The sequence below is a fragment of the Myripristis murdjan genome, chromosome 23, assembly GCF_902150065.1.
Source record: "Myripristis murdjan chromosome 23, fMyrMur1.1, whole genome shotgun sequence".
Lineage (NCBI taxonomy): Eukaryota > Metazoa > Chordata > Actinopteri > Holocentriformes > Holocentridae > Myripristis > Myripristis murdjan.
This window is the reverse complement of record NC_044002.1, coordinates 12,295,998-12,317,185: the sequence shown is the minus strand read 5'-3', so window position 1 is coordinate 12,317,185 and position 21,188 is coordinate 12,295,998. Positions and strand designations below refer to the sequence as shown.

At 41.3% G+C, this 21,188-nt stretch overlaps 1 protein-coding gene across 1 annotated transcript in view; it reads left to right on the top strand.

Moving 5' to 3' along the window:
* Window positions 1-21,188, top strand: part of wnk1b (WNK lysine deficient protein kinase 1b) — a 130,780-nt gene that overhangs the window by 100,794 nt on the left and 8,798 nt on the right. The window contains exons 16-34 of the mRNA XM_030046489.1: window positions 242-398; window positions 1,524-1,640; window positions 1,850-1,960; window positions 2,394-2,445; window positions 2,591-2,731; window positions 3,816-4,791; window positions 6,117-6,442; window positions 6,535-6,596; window positions 7,146-7,202; window positions 10,566-10,649; window positions 10,833-10,869; window positions 11,044-11,117; window positions 11,593-11,907; window positions 12,540-12,811; window positions 13,754-13,829; window positions 14,335-14,464; window positions 14,941-15,138; window positions 15,696-15,767; window positions 19,728-19,769. Of these exons, the coding sequence (XP_029902349.1) occupies window positions 242-398; window positions 1,524-1,640; window positions 1,850-1,960; window positions 2,394-2,445; window positions 2,591-2,731; window positions 3,816-4,791; window positions 6,117-6,442; window positions 6,535-6,596; window positions 7,146-7,202; window positions 10,566-10,649; window positions 10,833-10,869; window positions 11,044-11,117; window positions 11,593-11,907; window positions 12,540-12,811; window positions 13,754-13,829; window positions 14,335-14,464; window positions 14,941-15,138; window positions 15,696-15,767; window positions 19,728-19,769 (3,299 nt within the window). The remainder of the gene's footprint in view (window positions 1-241; window positions 399-1,523; window positions 1,641-1,849; window positions 1,961-2,393; window positions 2,446-2,590; window positions 2,732-3,815; window positions 4,792-6,116; window positions 6,443-6,534; window positions 6,597-7,145; window positions 7,203-10,565; window positions 10,650-10,832; window positions 10,870-11,043; window positions 11,118-11,592; window positions 11,908-12,539; window positions 12,812-13,753; window positions 13,830-14,334; window positions 14,465-14,940; window positions 15,139-15,695; window positions 15,768-19,727; window positions 19,770-21,188) is intronic.

Sequence of the window (21,188 nt, the reverse complement as noted above, 5' to 3'; positions counted from 1 at the left end):
CACACACAAATGCAAGCACAAGCAAGCAACCTCATTCACATGTGAGCTGATACTCGATTCCTTATGTTTTCTTAGAGTTAGATATTGTCTGTTTGATCAGCTAAAACCAGTGAGTCAGTAGTTATTTTCCTGATCTCTTCATCTTTATATCTCTTTGTCTCATTCAATTTTACTTCTTCCTCTGTTTCTGCCTTATTCTGTTAACTTCTCCATCCATCCTTGATCCACATCCTTGTGTCAGTGGCCACTCTGAGACATCAGGTCTGAGTGACGGGAATGAGGGAGGTGGAGGAGGAGGCCTCCATGAAGGGCGCTCCACCAAGCGACACCAGAGACGCTCTGTGCGAAGTCGATCTCGCCACGAGAAGATCACTAAGGCGAAGCTAAATGTCCTCAATGTAAGAGCACATAAATAGGACATTGTCAAGATAGAAATCCTACATCAGGGGTGTCAAACTGGTGCCATGGAGGGCCGAGAGGCTGCAGGTTTTCATTCCAACCCAAAACTCCACCAGGTGATTTCACTGATTACCCCGCCTCCAAGCAGAGAGAATGAACTAATCAGTGAAATCACCTGGTGGAGTTCTCGGTTGGAATGAAAACCTGCAACCTCTCGGCCCTCCATGGCACCAGTTTGACACCCCTGTCCTACATCCTTTTCTAGTGTTAAAGTATGCACAGTGAAGTATGCACATTTTTTGTTCCCTATGTATAACATACTTTTAGATTGTTAGTAGGCCTATACTTATCTTTTGTTTTGTATAATTCATTTTTTCTGGTCAGTCAATAACATTATAATGCTAACAGGCATCATATTGTTGGTATGTTAACTGAGCCCATTAGTAGGCATGCACCCAAAACCCGATTTTTTTTTTTTTTTTTTTTTTTTTTTACTATCTCCACCAGATGTGATCTGGAGATCTGCATTTGGTCTCTTGTGTCCATGTGTCTGTCCACAGCTAATCTCAGAAACTACTGATCCTGTCAGTTTAACTGTTGTGTAGAGTAACGCTTGTATGATGAAGAACCTCTAGTGGTTGCAGTGATTGAAAACCTTTTAAAAATGTTTGTTTTTGCTACATCCACTGCCTCCTAGCACATAGGGTAGCCTTTCGCCCTGAAAAAGAGAGATTCTCCCAGTGGAGATCTGAACTCTCCTGAATGCACTCTTCTAGATGTTTTCTTTGTGCAAAAAAATGAAAAGAACCCATGAGAGTATTGATAAATGACCAAACAAATGAGCCGTAAGAAAAAGAGTAATAATATCAATAAAATCATACCTATCCACAAGAATCTCAGATGGCTTATGGTTATTCTTTGATTATTATAGGCTTTTTATGATAAACTCATTTAGAAACGCTGACTTACCAAGACCAAGTTTTGTCCAGGCCTTCTCTCATCTCTGTAACCTGGGTGACACAGAGGTGAAATAAAAATTAACTTTTCCCTCTCTCTCTCTCTCTCTCTCTCTCTCTCTCTTTTCCTCACTCTATTCTTATTTTGATGTATGTGCATGGATATAGATCTCTAACCTAGGAGACAGGGTTGCAGAGTGTCAGCTAGAGACCCACAACAGGAAGATGGTGACCTTCAGGTTTGACCTGGACGGAGACAACCCTGAGGAGATTGCTCAGATCATGGTATATACAAACTGTCTCTCTCTCTTTTCATTTACTCCTCCACGGCTAGTCTTCTTCTTCATGAACTCTCTTACTGCCACCTCTCTTTTAGCCTTTTTCTTTCTCTGTAACATACACATAGCTCATAAACACACATATAACCAAGTCCATCAAAAACCCAGTATGTGACCCGTTGCTGTTTCTCTGTATGTGTGTGTGTATGTGTTCAGGTCCAGAGTGAGTTTATCCTGGAGAGCGAGAGGGAGTCCTTTATTGAGCAGGTCAGAGAAGTGATAGAGAATGCAGATGAGAAGGGCCTGGAGAGAGACACAAACAACCAGGTAAATACACTGCAGACTGATTGATTTTTTTCTTTCTTTGGAAGGGTTGTAAAGTCACTGATAGTTGCAGCGGTTCTGCTGTTGTTGGACTTTGACAAAAAGAAGTGCTGAAGTTGTTGCTGTTTGGGTGTGTGTGTGTGTGTGTGTGTGGTTTATATTGCATTTATAGTGTATATACACATTGTATACACTCACACACTTGATCCATGCATGCAGCTCTCCTCATGGATGCCTGTGTATACCACAGTTATTTTTACAGTCGCTTATAGCTTTATACCACATACTGGTTGGCTTTTTGACTGTATAGCTTTTTTGTTATGCCAAAATATTTAAAATGCTAAGCACAGTCACTTCCCGGATCAGTGTGTTTGAACGGCTGTTGTATTACATTGCCATTTGGCCAAAATATAACATCTCTTTGATTGGTCTACAGATGACAGGCGACATGGAGCAACAGATTCCTGCTATATCTTCTCCCATGCCAGGTAAACACAAACTTCCAGTTTGTATTCACAGAACTTATTTTTTTGTGTTTTAAAATGTTGCAGAGACATGCAGAATAACAAAGTGATTCAATGGTGATTGATAGCTTACGATGCTGTGTCTTCTCGCTCTTCCCCCTCTCTGCAGATATCCCTCCGAGTGCCACGGCCCAAGTTGTTCATTCAGCAGGTCGTAAGTTCATCGTCAGCCCAGTACCTGAAGCCAGGCTGAAGGAACAGTTCTTTGCGGCCTGTCCTTCTCCTGCTCCTGCATCTACTGTTGACACAGGTAAAAACTGTGTTTGTTTTTTTAACCATACCTCCTCTCTCCTTGATTTTCACACAGCTGGGTAAAGATTACTAGAGGATTCAGATCCAAAAATGACTGTTAATGATGAATGAACAGTATCACTTTGTTGTTACTCACACTGATAGAATAGTCCCCTTAAATCCCAGGGCACAGCTAACTACCAGCTGTAACTCAGAAATCAAATAATCAACTAAAAATCAATAAGCAAAATAATTCTATTGGGTTGATTTGTGTGCTAGAAACAGTTGCACCCAGCCAAATGTTCTTAATGGTTGTCAGATGGCTACCATGGAAACTGGCAAACTTTTGCTTGAACTTAAAACTTGGAACAAACACACAAATCACAGGGCACTCAACCCTACATGCACGCGCATACAAGCACACTGCACATTCACCCACACTCTTATTAGATTTACCCATAATGCTTTTAGAGGAAATTGTCCGAATGTTCTTGTCTAAATGCAGTAACATTGTGACATGTATTTAAATTGATACCATAGGATCTTCCTCCAGGGCTTTGGTGTATAATCAGCAGCATCTATTCTTGGGACTCACATAAAATTTTAACTTTATTGCATCAAAATATTATTTGAATTGCTTCACATTAAAAGATTATTGCTTAAAGTATTTTTTAAAAGAGAAGGTTAAGCAATTGTTTACGGTCTTGAGGGAACAGCTTATCTTTTATTAACGGGTGGATATTTATGACCCCGTCTAAGACAGGACAGGAAGGCAGTCTTGCTTTCTGTGATTACTCCACAAATCTACAGAGCACAATGCGTGAAACACGTAGCATTTTAACATTAAGAGCTCTTTGATTTTTTGAGCAATATGGTCTCTGATTAACATAACAACTCTTGTGTCCTGTGTTCATTTGGTTTATTTTAGTGCATGCATGTCTAAGCTGTCAAGGTCCTTGTATTGTATTGTAATATGTTGCAAACCTCGCCCATGTGTTTGTCCCTGTAAATTGAAAGAAATCCTGAGGTATTTGCTGATGCTATTTGGAAGAGGACTGTTTGACAATGAATGAAGGACTCATATAGTATTTCTGTTTTTCCAGCTGCTCCTGTCTCAGCTCCAGCTTCATCTCAAACTCCAGTCCCAGGTTTGGGGTTATCCCAGTCTGCTGGAGCAATCAGCCTGCAGCAAGCCTTTTCAGAGCTCAGACAGAACCAGAATCAGTATGACCCAGGACCCAGCACTGCCCCAGCTTCGATCCAGTCCACCCTGCCTTCGCTGCATCCGTCAGCCGCCTCTGTGTCTTCACAATCTAGTGGAGCCAGTGGATCCACTCCCACTGTGGATGCAAGTGCTGGACTTGTCTCCTCTAATCTAACCCAGACACAGGAGCAAGCGTTAGACGTCTGCCTTCCTCCCCCTTCCTCCTCCTCCACCTCCTCCTCTGTGCCCTCGGTCTGTCTCACCCCTCCTGGCTCCTCGTCCTCTCCTCCAGTGGTGAATCAGTCTATCCCTCTGTCACAGGGAGCCACCCAGCAGGGGGTTCAGGCTTCTTGCCAACCCCAAGGACAGGCACAGGTCCAAGGGCAAGCACAGATCCAGCCCCAGGCTTTCACTCAGCCCCAAGGCCCCGTGCCGCAGTCCCAAACAGCTGTTTCTACTGTCAGCACTGCATCTGTATCTTCCACCTCGCCACCCACCAGCATCCCTCCAACACCTATAACCTCTCCTTCTCCTACCCCCACCCTTCCCCCTGTGTCCTCCCCTCCTCATGCTTCTTCCTTCACCCCTCTGGTGAGTGAAGGTGTCCCTAATCATCCCTCCATCTCTTCACCACCCTCCTGTCCTCCATCTCTGTCCTCCTCTGTCATTCCAACAACTGCCATCCCAGGTCCCCAGCTTACTCCGTCTGCCTCCTCCCAGCCCCCTCCCTCTTCCTGCACCTCCTCTTCCTCTGTGGGGCTCCAGCCGGTGACCACCAGTGTTCCTGTGGTCCAGCCAACATTAGTCCACTCCCAGCCACAAACAGCAGCCCTGCCTGGGCAGACCCACACCCACTGTGGGGAATGTGATGCAAGGTGAGCATCACATTCCACATGTCTTTGTTTACTCATCGAAAGGCAGTTATCCATCTATGTGTAGAGAAAACAGATATTGCCGGTATATTGCTTACTTGGTTGACTAATGTAGTATTAAAAGTTAAATCCACTCACAACACTGGATTTTCTCATCAGTGTATGTCACTGGAATAATTTGTGGTGACACATTCTAATGCTACAACAAAAGCTGTTGCAACAGGGTTGTGGTAGTAGTCCAGTGATATGCAGCATGCAGTCATTTGGTCCTGTTTAGGAGATTTTTGTGATTTTGAGATTCCACAATAACATTCCTGCATACCTAACCAAAGGCTGATAAAGCTCTGCTATTTCCATGGACTTCCATTTTTACCAGATAGAGATCAATTTTGGGTTTGCATTTCTGCCTCTGCCTGTCTTGCAGAATATTTCTCCTAACCCTTTCTCCAGGGAAAGTGGGAAGGTAAAAAATGAGTCATTGGTGAAATATAGAGGAAAAAATTCAATCACACAGTTGATTTCTAATAACCATAATAACTAATAGAGCTGTGCAGAGGCACCACTATTTGTATTTGTAATTTGTTTTGGGGCAACATAATTTGGATTTGGATTCAGGAAAGTAGTGTGTGTCACTCAAACCGGAATTTATTTATTTATTTACTTATTTATTTATTTATTTATTTATTTATTTAATCGTTGGATTTTGGCCACAAATAAATAAAAAATGACTGAAATTTCTGCTTATTAAAACTATATAGGTTTAGGAAACCCACTCTAACAACTATGCGTTCTGCAAATCAAAAGAAATATGGCTGTGAAGAAAATGTGGCAGACTTGCCTGTCTTTCTCGGTGACCAACGTCTGAGTGAAGTCAGTGGAGTTTCCCAGCATGCTTTTGGGTGATGGACATTTACTCAGCCCAGCTCATTATTGTTTTGCTCATGTTCCCTATTTAGTTATTTAGTTTGCATGTGTATTTTTATCATGTGGTCTTTGTGTTGTCATGTTAAGTTTAAGGATGGTAATTTGTGTACCGTGACTGTTATTGTCTATTGTTTTGGTCTGCTTCCATCAGTTAGGCATTATGTGATATGATGTCTGGGATTTTCCTGCTTCAAAGTAAAAAACTGAATGTCAAAGACAGTCAAACTAGTGTCATCCTCATAAGTAAACCCAGATTGCAAAGATATATGTAAAGCTGAGCGTTTAGAAGCATGTTTAGAAAGGTAATTTATTCGCCAGAAAGCCATTTTTCGTTGCTTGTCTTATATGTGTTCAGATTCGGGTGCATCTCTAATAACTAATATTATTAATTATGTCATTACCAGGTGTGAAGCATCCACTGAGTCCCAGGGCAAAGCAGACGACATCCAGACTTTGGATAAGAAGCTGCGTTCTCTCTTCATGGACCTCGGTGGAGGGGTTCCCTCCTCACAGGGAGACCCCTTAGCTGCTGACCCGGCCTCAGGAGCCTCTGTTGCAGGTACCTCGTCTCCAGTTGGCCCCTCTACCTCCACGACATCTGTCACTACACCCGGCTCCAGCCAAGTGGCCAACCCTCCTCTGCCCCCCTCCAGCCTACCGTTGGGGTCACTGGCCTCCGTTGCTCCCATTCAGGGCCCTGGAACACCTAGCTCCGCCCCTGCACAGAGTGGTAGGTGGAGAATTCTGTGTATGTGAGGTTTGCTGTGTTTTTCTAACAATGTTTTCGACAGTTGTAAAACTTAATAATATTAATTTCCACAGTCATCCCTGCCTCATCCTATAGCCAGACCACTCCATCCAAAACCTCCATATCCAGACTACCGGTGAGTGATTCATTTTGTCTGTAGATAGCAACATCAGTTTTATAAATATAGCAATACCACGAGTAGTAGTAGTGGTAGTAGATTCATTCTGTGGCCAGATAGTTGACCAGTTAATGTTGTCAAATGAAAATGAAAGTTACAACACTGTGAAAAAAAATCTGACAATGTATTTGCTGCGTAGCAATCCACAGTTTTTACTAGAGTCTGTTGTAGGTTAAGAAGCCACAGATGTTATTGTTTATTGATAATGTTGTTCTTTATTGGAAGTTCCAGACCATTTCTTCTAACTTTCTTCACAATCCATCTGGCATGGAATCTCCTCATTTTAATCAGTGAACATCATGCTTTCCTCTGACTGTCAATTGCTACCTTCTTCTACCACTCTGTCCTCTTTTCTCCCTCTATCACTTCTCTCTGTGTAACTTCTCTCCCTCTCCCTCCCCCTGACTCCTCTCTCTCTCTCTCTCTCTCTCTCTCTCTTTCTCTCTCTCTCTCTCTCTCTCTCTCTCTCTCCCTCCCTCTCTCCCTCCTCTGTGTCTCTGGGTTTAGGCCAGTTCTCCTTCTTCAGAACTCCTGCCATCCTTCCCTGGACCCTGTCTGATACAGGTGTTTTTCCTCTCTATCTTTTTTAATGATTTTATTTTTTTCATAGCATGAGTACAAGCACTGGGTCTACTGTGGTTGTGGTACAGTATCAGTGCCATTTTATCCTTGTGCTTGAACTGATATGGTCATGGCTATGATGTAACAGGTTTCTAACATACCCAAACCTAGGGGTGAAAGCAGATTGAAATTCTTGCCAGTATCATGCATCATTCATGTACACACTCTGTCAGTCATCCCTGGGTGTTGTTCTCGTAACTTGTCACCACCACATTCTCAGTTTTCCTCTCTCTCTTTTCTCTTAAACATTTGAATAATTGTTCTTTGCAATGTGTTTTATGTATGTTTTAATCAAAAGGAATTCTTCAACAAAACTCTATCACTTTGACACCCCCCTTTTTTGCTTTTTTTCTGTTTTTTTTTTTTTTCTGAAGTGAGGAATGAAAACCAACTACATATATGCTGGTACTGTGTCAGCCAAAAAACAAACAAACAAACAAATAAACAAAAAAAAAAACGTTTGGAATTTTGGTGGAATTTGGTGGAATTTATCATTTATTCTTGCCCAATGCAAATGACATCAATAACAGCTATGGTTTGGTCATCAAAAAATCAATAGTACAGTAAATACCTCCTTCCAAGCCCTGTGTGTGTTTAGGTAGTAAAGAGTAAAGATGCGCATCCTCATGCCAGAGTGACAGAACAACACATGGAAGTCACATAGCTTGTCTGACCTGCTGTCTTTGTTGTTGGAATAACACTGAACATCATGAAACATCATGATGTTATTATGTTAGCCATTTTACGTGGGAGATTTTTCAAGAAACGACTGCCTGCCAAAAACCCACAGCACTTGATATTAGATGGTCAGCTGCAGCAGAAGTCGACATTAGCCAGTAACAAACCAATTTTGGAAAGGTAGCAGGGCTCCCTCCAGCATGGATTAAAAGTCCATAGGTCTGTGATGGGTACATTGGAACAATTTAGAAGCAGTTTATAAGAAAAATAACTGTTTATGTTGACTTAACATCAGCAGATGTTTTTTGGTGTTGGAAGTGCAATCATGACAAGTTGTATGTGGGTTTTGGAAGGCAGCTGCTGTTCCCTCCTCCTGGTACTATGTACAGGCACTGAATATTTTAGTGATTCAGAATACTGGACTGTACCAGCGTACTTTCACCCCTGTCCACCCATTGCCATGTTTCTTAAAACACAAGATAAAAAAACAAACAAACAAACAAACAAACAAAAACACCTTAACACCTTTGTTATGGACAATAGATTTTATCCACCTTGCTATTCTACGCACTATGTCAGAGTTGATACTGTGTTATGTATTTGTAATGCATACTACCAAATGGCATACATACAAAATGCTCTCAGCTATTATCCTGAAAAATCCTACTGATTAAAAGGCAGTGGATTATTTACTGAAAAAGAAACTAAAGAAAGTAGTAGTAGACTGCATACTGAAAATTATTTGTCTCTAGTAGGCAGTAGTTAATAGACTCAAAATGGTAAATAGTAGCCATTATGAAGTTTCAGCTATAGCACTACTAGTTTTGGGTAAGTGACAAATGCTGCTCCTTCTGGAAGCATTAATTCCTAAAAACATCCACATTCATTTCCCCATTGACAAATCCAGAATAATTTCTCATGAATAGCAACTTGAATTTTGCGAGAGTCAAAATTCAAACACTTTGATTAAAACTCAGTTTAGCCTGTAGCAGAGAGCATGTCATTGTAATCAAGAAGGCATGCTACATGTAATTTTATGTTTTTTGTAATTCAGTCAAGGCTTTCTCACTGAGCTTTGAATATAATCTCCAGGGGGTGACATGATGACTTTCCCTTCTCAGAGAGCACTGAAATCCCATCCATGTCCCATTTACTAGAAATGTTTTTACCATTAATTTCAGCAGAGATATCAATGAAGGGGAGGGGTCGTGTTCAAAGAGAGTTTGCTGTGGGTAGTGTTAAATTTCCTTTTTCTCACCACTTTAACTTGAAAAGGTTTGGAAATGCCTTGCAGCTTTAGGCTTATATCTTAATGTTTTTAACCACATTACAGCAGTTGCGAGTAATTTAACACATAAGGAAAACCTAACCCTATTGTACATGATCACACACTGAACAAAGAAATAAACACAAAAAATTCCTTGAATTTCTTAAACCATATTACCGTAAAAGAAACAAGCCAAAAACTTCAAGATGATAACCAAAGAACTGAATGGGATTAGAAACTAAATGTCAGCAAAACTCAGTAAGGAGGACAACATAAATTCCAGCTATGATGAACTGTCTCTACTCTAAATGAAGTTGCATCTCAGAAATCAGCAAGAGATGGGAGGAGAAAGACAGGCTGAGGGTCAAAGAGAATATTAGACAGGAATAATGAGGAAACTGGAGTGTGAGTTGCAGAGAGAGAGAGATCAAGAGAGATGTGAACACGACTGGACAGAGAAAGGGTGTAAGCAGGCAGACAAACTGCCAGGGCAGGGAACTTGAGGGCAATTAGACAGTGAGCTGCAGCTAGCTTAAATGTCCTGACTGTGTTGTTGTGGCTGTTAATGCCTCGATCTAAAAATAGATCCTCTATTTAACCAGACCAGCAAATTCAATGGAGACATGACTTGTAGTTCATTTCTGAAAAATCAGAGCTGCCAAGTAAGTAACAGCCACTCCTCATCTCTTATGTAACTCACATGGGAGAGCCTTGTCTTCCGTGATTAAGATAATCCAGATGTAGGTAGAGCCAACAAAGGATTTGACTATAATGACTTATTTTTTAATTGCAATTTAAATGCTCAGGAGAATGAAAGACCTTGTATTGCCTCTATGCCACATGAAGGGGGGTTATCTCAGACACCACTGAGATCTATGCATTTTGCTACCATGCTCTGGCCTGGCAGAGGCTCCATGATTAAAAGTCAAAATTTTGAAATCCCATGCTAAAACCTCCAGTGTAGTTTTAATGAAAATTTGAAGGATGATGCATCTTGTTACAGACTGACCCTGTGGGTGCTTGCAGCATTCGCTGGGGACAATATGTTTACTTGTTTGATCATGGTTGATTGATCACAATAATTGTGCAGATCTTACTTGCTGTCCAACCAAGTTCAAACACATTTAAAAGCACATGAATGTGTTTCTACGTGAGAAGACGTGTACCTTTGACATCTGTGGATAGTGAACTTTGTGTGTCCATACATATTTGTGTCTGTTGATGTTCAGTGCTTGTATTTCTACTCAAACATGCTGGCATGTATTGTAATGTGTGTATGCATAGGTTTATGAGACTGCTTGTGTGTATGTGTCTATGTGTGTATATCATATGTATATCTAAAACTGTATCTCCTTCTCCAGTCCCAGCAGCCTCTGGAGGACCTGGACGCTCAGTTGAGGAGAGCTCTGAGCCCAGAGACTGTTCCTGTCAGCACACATACACAGGTAAATACACACGTTGCACTCTTACACAAACACAAAGAAAGAAAGAAAGAAAAAGAAAGAAAGAAAGAAAGAAAGATTAATGGGACTGTCACAAAGAGAGATGGAGACCATATATGCATACATGTGTATAGTTTTGTTATGGTCCTACTTACCTATATTCTCCTTGCTCCACTCTACCTGCAGGCCTCACACACTGGCATGCCTTCAGGAGGACAACCAAGTATGAATCTATCTATCTATCTATCTATCTATCTATCTATCTATCTATCTATCTGTCTATCTGCCTATCTGTCTATCTGTCTGTCTGTCTGTCCAACTATCTAGCTATCTGCTTATCTATATCTGTCTGTTTCTCTGTCTAATCTGTCTCACCTATCTATCATCTGTCTTTCAGTTCCCTTCTCTCTGGAGGAGGAAGCAGTGACCGGTCCCCCTCCACCAGGTGGAATAAAACTGGGGAGATTTCAGGTAAAAATCTTTTACTTTCAGTTTCTATAAAACTACATGTGCACTTCCATGGTCTTGGGCTCAAAGGCAAGAGAGGCAAGTTCTTGCTGGGTCCCAGGCTGAAGAGGTTTAAAAATGTTACAAATGGGTACAGGAATATATCAGTTTTTTTTGTTGTTTTTTTTTTTTTGTTTGTTTTTATCTCACACATTGATTCTGTTAGGTTTTGGATGGTTTTCTTCACAGTGAAAAGTGTTTGCCCTTTTGGTAAAACCATGTTAACACATCGGGAATAGAGTTCCATCATCCTGTCTGACCTATCGGTAGTGATGGAAGAGTTGTAGAATTTACATCTGTGCTGTGGGGGGAATCCCTTTAAACAGTTGAAAGGCAAGAACTTAGTAACATGATCTCTCTCTTCAACTCTTTTCCTCCCTCTCTCCATCTTTCTTTGTTGCATTTTCCACTGTCCTCATCTACCTGTCCTCCTGATTAGGTCTCCTTGGCTACTGAGGAGCCTCCTGTCCCCCGCCCTGCCTGCACTGAATCCTCCTCCACTTCCTCCACCTCATCCTCCTCTTCATCCTCTTCCTCCTCCTCATCCTCCTCCTCCAGTCTCTCCAGTCCGGAGAACACGCTGCACAAGGCCTCTTTGTCTCCTCGGAGAGTGGGAGGAGAGCGAGGCGGAGATGTGGTGGATGGACTCCCCTGTCCTCTATCTCAAAGGACTCTAGGGGTGTCCTACCACCCTTCCCCTCACACCTCACCCTGCCCCTCCCCCCAGCCCACCACAACCATCGGACGCTTCCAGGTATTTCATGTTTTCTGTTTCCTATCCTGCAGTTTAACAGGTACGGTTGAACAATAAGACAACTAGAGTCTTTTTTTACTGGGAGTGCCCAAACCCAAAACACACATATGATGTTATGGATTAAGGTTCATAACATAGTATTTATCTGTAAAGCTGCCGTAAGCTCCAGTTTTATGCTATCAATACTTATCCAAATTGTAGTACTTAGAGAGGAGTGTAAATTACTGTAGTCTTTGATTGACAAAAGTATTTAAATTACATATTTAGAACTGGATCCTAAGACCTTAAAACATTGTGACTGTTGAAATCCCTTTTTGCAAAATGGTGAACTCTTGCTCATGAACTTGGATGTGAAACCAAAGCCATTGCTGCCTGGATACTGTTAAAAAGCTCACTGTTCATGTTATTTGTTCATTTATTATTATAATACTATTAATTTATTTACATTTTCATTTATTTACTCATCCATTTGTTTCCTTTTGTTCACATCCAACTCATTATACTCTCCCACCCTTTTTCCTCCCATTCTTCTTCCCCAGTCCTTACTTTTTTGTCGTCCGTTCCTACCATGTTCCCTTGTCACTCCTTCCATCTGTCCCATTTTTGATGCAACGGTTTGGTCTTTCTTCCAGGTCACCACCAACACCGAGGCCCGGGTCGGGAGATTTTCAGTCAGCCGTGCCCAGGAGCAGACCTCTGAGGCTGGGCCGAGCCCACCGCCTGCTGCACAGGCTACGAATGGACCCAGTCAGCCTATGCAGATGCTGAGTCCAGACTCTACTCATAAGGCCTCTCTGCCAAGTCTGAACAACAACTCCTTCAACAACTCCTATGTCAGCAGTGACAATGACTCAGAGTTTGAGGACGAGGACTTCAAAAGGGAAGTCAATCGCCTCAGAGAAAAGTAAGTTCTGTTTGTTTTGTTTCTCCCCATTCCCCTTCTAGACGTTTTGTCTGTCTTCCACTCCCTCAACATGGAGACAGACAATCAGTGTCTCCACCTGGGTCTCAGAGTTGGTGCTGATTTGGAAAAAAAAATTGGGTGTGCTCTTATTTTTTTCCTTGTTCCTCTTGTTCTGTCCTCTGTCAAACACTGGAGAGAAAATTAGGTTCTGCTTTCCACACTTCTCATATGTCTCACTTTTCCTTTAACAAAGTGAAATGATGAGAAAAGTTGGTTTTGCTCTCCTGTCTTCTCTTTCTTCCCCTCTTCTCCTCCCTCTTTTCTCTTTGGACAAGGTTAACCACCTTTAGGAAAGGTAGGTTGTGCTCTGTTTCCCTTTCTTTTTCTTGGTCATTCCTCCTTCCTTCTTTTTTTTCACTTTTTTTCTCCTTCAGGAAGGTCAGCCACCTAAGAGTAATGCAGGTTCAATGTACTTTTAATTCTTCTCCCTCTCACTCCTTTGTGTCTTTTGCTCACCAAAATTAGGGTAACCACCTACTTTCCTTTTTCTGCTCTTTCTGCTTATGTCTCTTTCTCCTCTCCTTGAAGAGGATGTTCAGTGCTTCTGAGAAAATAGGCTCCCTTCATTGTCCTTTGTCCTGTTTTGGTTTAATAAATAGTTACTTAAATAACAAATTTTAGTTGTAATGCCAAACCAGCCATCCATCTTTTATTGTGGTTTATTAACATAGCCACCAAAGCATACATTAAGACTATGGCTATGTGGTAGGCTGAAAAGACAATAACAACCAAATGACTAAGTGAGGATTGAAGGCCAACTGTCATCTAATTGCTTGACAGGCATACTTGTGGCCTTTTAGCCTTGCTGGTTTGAATCTCTAAACTGTGTTTCATTCCTCAAAATTGTTCATTCCATCTTTCTTTCCATTGTTTCCTTAACAGGCACATGCGTGAAATCCAGGCCCTCCACTGCCGTCAAAAAGAAGAGATCGACAATCTCTTCACCAGGCTGGGAAAGGTAACATAATAATTGACGTTTTACTCACTTAGAGAAATCTATTACACTTTTCCTCAGCCACAGTGCAGCACTTCTGGAACAGTTTAGGCTTCAGGGGCCCTTAACTGGATGATCCAGATTCAAGTCCCAGTTTTGGCATGCATGTGTCCTCCTAAAGCCCTTAAGCAAGACAATGAATCCCCAGCAGCTCCAGGGTGCTGCTATGTAGCTGGCATTGTTCTCTGGCCAATAAGGTAACACACTGTTAGGTGTCCTGTAATAACAAAATCCTTGGCTCAGATCTGGCCTGGGATGTCATCACCCTTTCTTTCCCATCTTTCCTGTCTCTCTCCACCATGACGATCAAATAAAGTCAAAAATTTGGATGCAATGTGGTTGTAACTGTTGATTATATTCACATTCAAATCCCAAATTCATGTACAGGCACTTATCTTAGTGGCACTGATACAGGAACATATCGACAACATTACATAGTGCAAACACTAAGCCTTTGGTCTGTGTGCAGGTTCCTCCACCTGCAGTGCTCCCTCCAGTCATAGCCTTGGCTGGCAGGAGGAGACGACCCACCAAGAGCAAATCCTCCAAATCCTCAAGAACCAGCTCCACTCATGGCAGCAAAAGTCCACTACAGCCAGGTAGGCTCTAGTTTCACATACAGTAGTTATACTAACATTAACCCTGCATCTCTAAATAGTAACTCACCACAGCCATTTAGGTAATAGCTCAGCATGCCATAATCCTGTAACCCAAGAATAATTGCAAAACATCCAGTTTGTCTCAGGTATTAAACATTTACCCTAACACCAAAAACTATCTCTGTGTTTGTGCATGCTTTTGCACATTTATGTGTGTGTGTGCGTGCTTATCCGCGTGGTTATGCAGGCATGTGGGTTTATGCTGAAGCAGGCTTGGAGCTTGATGATTTCTGATTGCTTTCCCTGTCTGTCCTCTCTGTGTGTGTGGGTGTTTATGTGTGGGTCTCTGTGTGCTTGGGTGGGTCTGTTCTCTTATCTGTCTGTGTATGTGTGTGTGTATGTGTGCGTGTCTATCCTCTCTGTGGTGTGTCTTTCCTGCCCTGTCCCCTCTTGCCTGTGCCTTGTGCAATCTCCAGGCAGCACTTTATCCGCACAGAGCGTCCCCACCATCTATCCCGGCCAGCTGGCTCTGTTAGCCCCAGGAGGGTTAGCCGATTCAGGCAGCAGCTCTCTGCTCCAGCCCCTTAAACCCTCTCCCTCCAGTGACAACCTGTGTTCGGCCTACACCAGCGAGGCAGCACTCTCCGTGCCCAGCCTGTGTGCTCCCACCCCAGGTAGGCTCATTGCTCTCAGGCCTCACTAGCTGCCGTCAGGAAATATACTGCAAGTTGATTTTATGAGTATAATATGAAATGTTTGTGAGCGTAGACGCAACGAGGAAATGGTAAATCTCTCCCCTCTATACACATATGCATGCAGAAAAAGACAGATGCATGCAGTGTGTTTGCCTTTGCACCCTCACGACAAGACACCTCTCTGTTTCTCTCCGTTTCTCTCTGTTGCTCTCTCTGTCTCTCTATGTTGAGCAGCGTGATGGCTAACTGACTGTTACATTCTTCCTGTGTATTCCTTTATGTGTCTCTTTCTCTCTCCATCTTGTTCCCTCTCTCTCTTTTTCTCTTCTTCTTTCTCTATCATTGTATCCTTCTCTGTCTCTCTCTCCTTACTTTTCTGTCTCTCTTGCTCTGTGTCCTCCTCATTTCATGTTTTCCTCTCAAATTTTCTACCCCCTGTGTCTTTCTCTCTCACTTTTGCTCCCTTCTTGACTCCTCTTTCCCTCTCTTCCTCTCTCTTCCCCCCTGCTCTCTCTCTCCTTCCTCCCTCTCTTCAGGCTGTGTAAAGTTCAGCTGGGGTTCGGAGCGTTTGACCTTCAAGCCTGGCGGCAGGAGGACGCGCTTTCTGAGTACGCCCTGCTTGGCTCTTTGTGTGTAACGCTTTATTTCTTTGCTCTTCTCTTTTACCTGTCTTCCTTACTTACTTTTGTTCTCATTTTTTCTTCCTATATCCGTCAAGTCACGGTATCATCTTGTCTTCCCAATGGGTCTTCTTCTTTGGTGGAGAAAGATCCTCTGCCTCTGATATCACCAGTGTCCTGCAGAAATCTTGTTTCTCCAAAAAGTCAGCCTTTCAGGGATTTGTATGGAATACCTTCATCCAGCGTCGATTCGCTGAGCATGCATGGTCATAACACTTGCATACTTTCACTCATGAGACCTCTCCAGTGCAACCACAATCTTCCATTGTTGGACACTTGGCAGCGTCATTGAATCATTTGAGGGTGAAGTGTCTTGCTCAAGATAACGTAGCTGTTACTTCATTAGGGTTGGAACATTACTTGTTCACTTTATCGCCCAGATTTGCCAAAATTAGTCCCGTGATTTGAATCAGAAATTTTTAGGTCACATGCTCACTCCTCTTTAATTCTTGAAAATATTCTAATTAGGACAGAACAGCTTTCTTTTTATCCACGGGCCATAGTGGCTGGGTAATTCCAAAAATAACTTTTTTCCCCAGCCAAACAAGATTTCTATAATGGAACAGGGCCTCTAAATTATGATCGGTTACCAGCTACAGCCAAAATTGAACAAGATTTGGCTTCTGATTATTTTGATCAAATTTTTACATACATCTTGTGTGGTGCTTGTGAGAAACAATGTCCGCTTTTAGATACAGAAGACAAAGAGTAAAATAAGAGAGATGAGCTTACTACAGGACGCAGACGATATACACACTGATCAGTAATCTTTTACCGACTTCATTCATTTTTTATTTCATATAATATATGCAAATATTTATTTATGTATCAGTATGTAGTTATTAGTGCAGTTGTTGGGACATTGAGCTAAAGTTGGGTATCATTGCAGTGGTTATTTCAAACTTAATCTAAAATGTTTTGCATCTAAAAACCAAAATAGAGATGCCTTCTACTTTAGTGTAATAATAAATTCATATTACTTTGTAAGTGACACTTGCTTCCTGTTACAGCACATGTACACAAATATGTTTATCAGTATATATTGTTCAGATGCATGGATTCATGCTGTTAATTATAAACATATGTGTTATCCTTTTATCAGTATACAGTTATCAATTGCTTATGTGTTGGAACAGTTAAGGGAGGTTAAAGTTTTTTTTTTATTATTATTATTGTTGTTTGATTATGCACACAAAACAAGAACAAAAAAGACCAACTTCAGCTCTCTGTCCCAGTATTTATGCTGCTGACTTTGGATTCAGCATTTAGTCTTTGTACTGGACAACCCATCGTGACTGATTGTTTCATACAGTAGCTTGAATGATAACAAAATCCTCCATATCCTAGAGCTTCCTACAGTCATCCTCTCTTCCTTTGAAGCTCCATCTTCCTTTCTCTCTTTTATCTCTATATGTGTTGCCTATTTTCCCTCTTCTTGTGTCTTTCATTTTTTCATTTCCATATTACATTGTTTTAATGGACATTTGTACATTTAATTCTGTTCTTTCTTTCTTTCTTTCTTTCTTTCTTTCTTTCTTTATTCTTGTCCACCATTTCACCTTCCTTTGGTATAGTCTTCCTCAGCAAACAAGAAATCCACTAACTTCACCCTCAGTGTCAGCCTTGTGCATTGCTGGTTACATTGAATGATAACATTGCCATAACACAGTACTAATAACAGACATCTAATGATTAGAGGACACAGCCTGGTGTTTCAAGGTATGCTTTAAATGAAACTTTCACCAACCAGCCACAGTGGTGAGAGGACACAGAATTCCACGAGTATGAATATGTACAAGAGTAGTAAAACTAAACGAAATTGAACACAAGTTGACTGCTGAAGTGGCTGGTAAGAATTAAGGCTTACCAACCACAGCCAAAATGAAGCAGGATTTAGCTGGTGGTAACATATTTTTACATATATATCTACATGTCAGGCGTTTAACTGTGAAATAAACTAAAGTTCCCAGATAGCCAACCTTGCATGCAGCCAATATCAAGGAATGCAAGGGTTAAAGTCACAGCTCACGGTAAATAGAGTTAATCCTGTGTTCCTCTCTAAAAGGTATCATGTAGAATAGAGAAGGGTTAGGAAAAGACAATAAACGTTTTACATGGTATTTGTGTCCAGGCTGCTTCCAGTCCTAATCTTTGCCTCTGTGAAAACACGCAGACTAACACGGAAAGACAAGTCCAGAACTGATGACTTGATATTTCTGTTATAAAATTGTTTTTTGTTGTAGGAATTTTATTATTATTATTATTATTATTTTTTTTTTTTTTTTTTTTTTTTTTTTTTGTAATGGTGATGAGTTATTATTTATTACAGTTTTGTGTAAATACAGTTACTGTATTTCTGTTTGTTTTTGTTTTTGTTGTTTTCACTTTAGAAACTTTGGTAAAACAAAATTAGTTGTTTATGAGACTCGACATTGCTATGAATAATGACGACAGGTAATGTCCATGTTCTTTAATTACACAATTATCACCATGTACTTTCAACACTGTAATATGAATATAATCATAATATGTAGTGATTGCAAAATGTTTTATTCTTAATAAAGGGTTGTTTATGAATGCTTCTGAACCCTCTGCAGCTCAAACCCTTACCTCTCTCCTTTCCTTCCCTCACTTCCTGTCCTCACTCTCTATCCTCCACTCCCTCTCTTCCTCACATCCTCTGCCGCTCACCTTCCCCCTGTCAACAGCCAGGAGGGGAGAGAGGCAGACCTGGGTCTTATTATCTTTAGGATCTGATTATATCAGATTATAAGTGACAAACATGTTAAACAAACAGTTTCTAAGGTAAAGTAACACAGTAATATCAAATGTGAATGGCGTTTGAGTCATGCGTTGGACCCAGTTCTGGTACAGCCCAGTGAGCTGTAGAGAGGACTCAGAATCACCTCAGAACCAGGGGTTGGTGACCCAAAAACATCATAAAGCTGTGGCGTGCAGGCAGCATTTTGTGGCAGTGTAGACACGCAAATTTGTCAACAGTTATGACTAACAGAATTAGGAAAGCTTCGTTCTTTAAAAATAAAAATGAAAATATCCTCCATTCGGGGACAAAAATTGTCTCCCAAAACTATTGTTGGCATGAAAACAAAGCTCAGTGTGGTTACCACTAAACACATGCATTATCTTGACACTTTTGCTCAGAAAATACTGTATGGCTTTAGGATTGACTCAGCTGTGGATTTTAAATACTGAAGAATGAATTTCACTTAGCAGACAGAGTTCCAGAGTAGATGTAATAAGGTTTGGTGTGAAACCTATTAGTTTTTCCTTACCTTTTTGTTCCCTTAAATGGTTATCCACATTGATTGTTATGTGCTAATTCCTAACCAACCCTGCTTAAGGTGATACTGCCTGTCTACACTACCTCAGAAAGTTGCCCCTTTTTAAAAAGAGCATGTTGACTCAGTTTTTTACATTCATAAAAATGGCAGACTTGTGACTCATAGTCTAGTGTGTTGATCACACACTTTTTACACTTCAGTGTCCTGAAGGAAATTCCTCTAAGACATGCTTGTTGAATGAAAAGACCTTTCAAAATGGCAGAGTGCCAATACTGCACATTTAATTCATACATTTAAAAGATGCACAGACAAGCATTTATTTGTAATCTTGCTGTCCAGGGTTTTAATTGTTTTGCACTGTGTGACAAGTACTGACATCAAACTCCAGTGTTTCAGACCAGTGAGAAAAGGTTTGTCTCAATTTTGAGGTGTTATTTGGGAAACCAAACCTACATCATTATTTGTTTACTATTTTAAGTTCTAGCAGTCCTAATAGGATGCATTGTGTTTGGTTGATGGGTGTTGTGGGCGGGGTTTAACTCTGACTCTCTCCCAATCCTCTAATTGTTGTCTTTTGGCCGCACAGGGAAGATGGTGAAAAAAGTCTGCCCCTGCAACCAGCTCTGTAGTAACTATCTCTCTTTTGGCCTTTCCTCCCTCCATCCATCCCCTTTTCCATCCTTGCACTTGCTCCCCCACACTTCCTCCTGCTTTCTGATACCGATCATATCTTAACTTTGATGCCCTGCCAGATGTGGGGTCAGTTAAATTCAGTTATTTCATGAACTGTGTATTCTAATAGTCTTACAGGAGCACTGTATCTTCAGTTTGGTCCATTCACGCGACAATGGGACCAAGCAAAACCAATGCATTTTAAAATGCTGGAAATGCATGAGAAAGCATTTTTCTTAGTTCCTGAAAATGGTTCTTTTCAGAGATACAGCCATCCTGCTGGATGCATCCTGCTGAAATGACTGAAACGTAACTGATTCAAACTCTTGCATGCACCTGCAAGCATGTACACACACACACACACACACACACACAGGCACGCACTCACAAACACACCTAAACAGATGCATACCACACTCTCATGGAGGCTCTTTCCCCCCTCCCTTTCCTTTCCTTCCCCGTCATGGCTTGTAGTCTGGACTACATTCCCCAGAATTCCATGCTGTTGCAGACAGTCATGACTCAGCGTCTCCTCATTCTTACTTTCCTCCATTTTATTTAGCATGACATGGCAATTTTTGTCAAGCATATACTTAGTTTATAGCGGCTAATTTCTGCATATTGTGTTACTGTTATCACTAATACAAATGCATAATTTGAACAGCTCATATCCAAACAAATTCTTTTCACTGTGGCTTTGGGTTTGATTTTGTTTGCAAAGGAAAAGCATCACCTTCTTGTGTGCTAATTATATTCTGGATTTTATTAATAGTTAAGTTTACTGTCTCCTGAAGGGCATCTATTTGCAGCTAATTCTTCTTGCCCTCATCATCTGTTTCCAACATGGTGTTCAGGTGCCTCAGAGAGGTCCTCTCCCTGGTGGGAGGTGGGAGTTAACACAGGGAACAGAAAAAATATTAAAGAAGAAAAAATAGGATATAGCCAGAGGGAAATATACCTAGAATGCGGTATTTTGTAATTAACTACAGTAGCGACAAGGGTCCATGTCAATTTCTGTACCAGCAAAGTGACAAAGTGTAGCAGCATCCTACAGCATGAGGGCTCAGGCAGATTAAAATCTTCCATACTTCACCTTTTGGCTTATGCGGACTTGTCTTCATAGGGATGAGGAACATCCACAATACTCAAATAGAACACAACCACAGTATTTGAGCATGGTATGATTATGGTAATCGACTCTGTTGTGTTTGTAGAGACTGCAGGCTACTTAAGCACAGCACAAACAGGCAGACGCCCCAGTTATTTTGACATAAGGCTGATTTTCTCTGTATGTGATGTCTGAACTAGTTGCCATCTGCAGTGAAATTGCCCTGATGAGATGATGGCATGTTGCTGAGGCCTGGGAGAGCAGTCT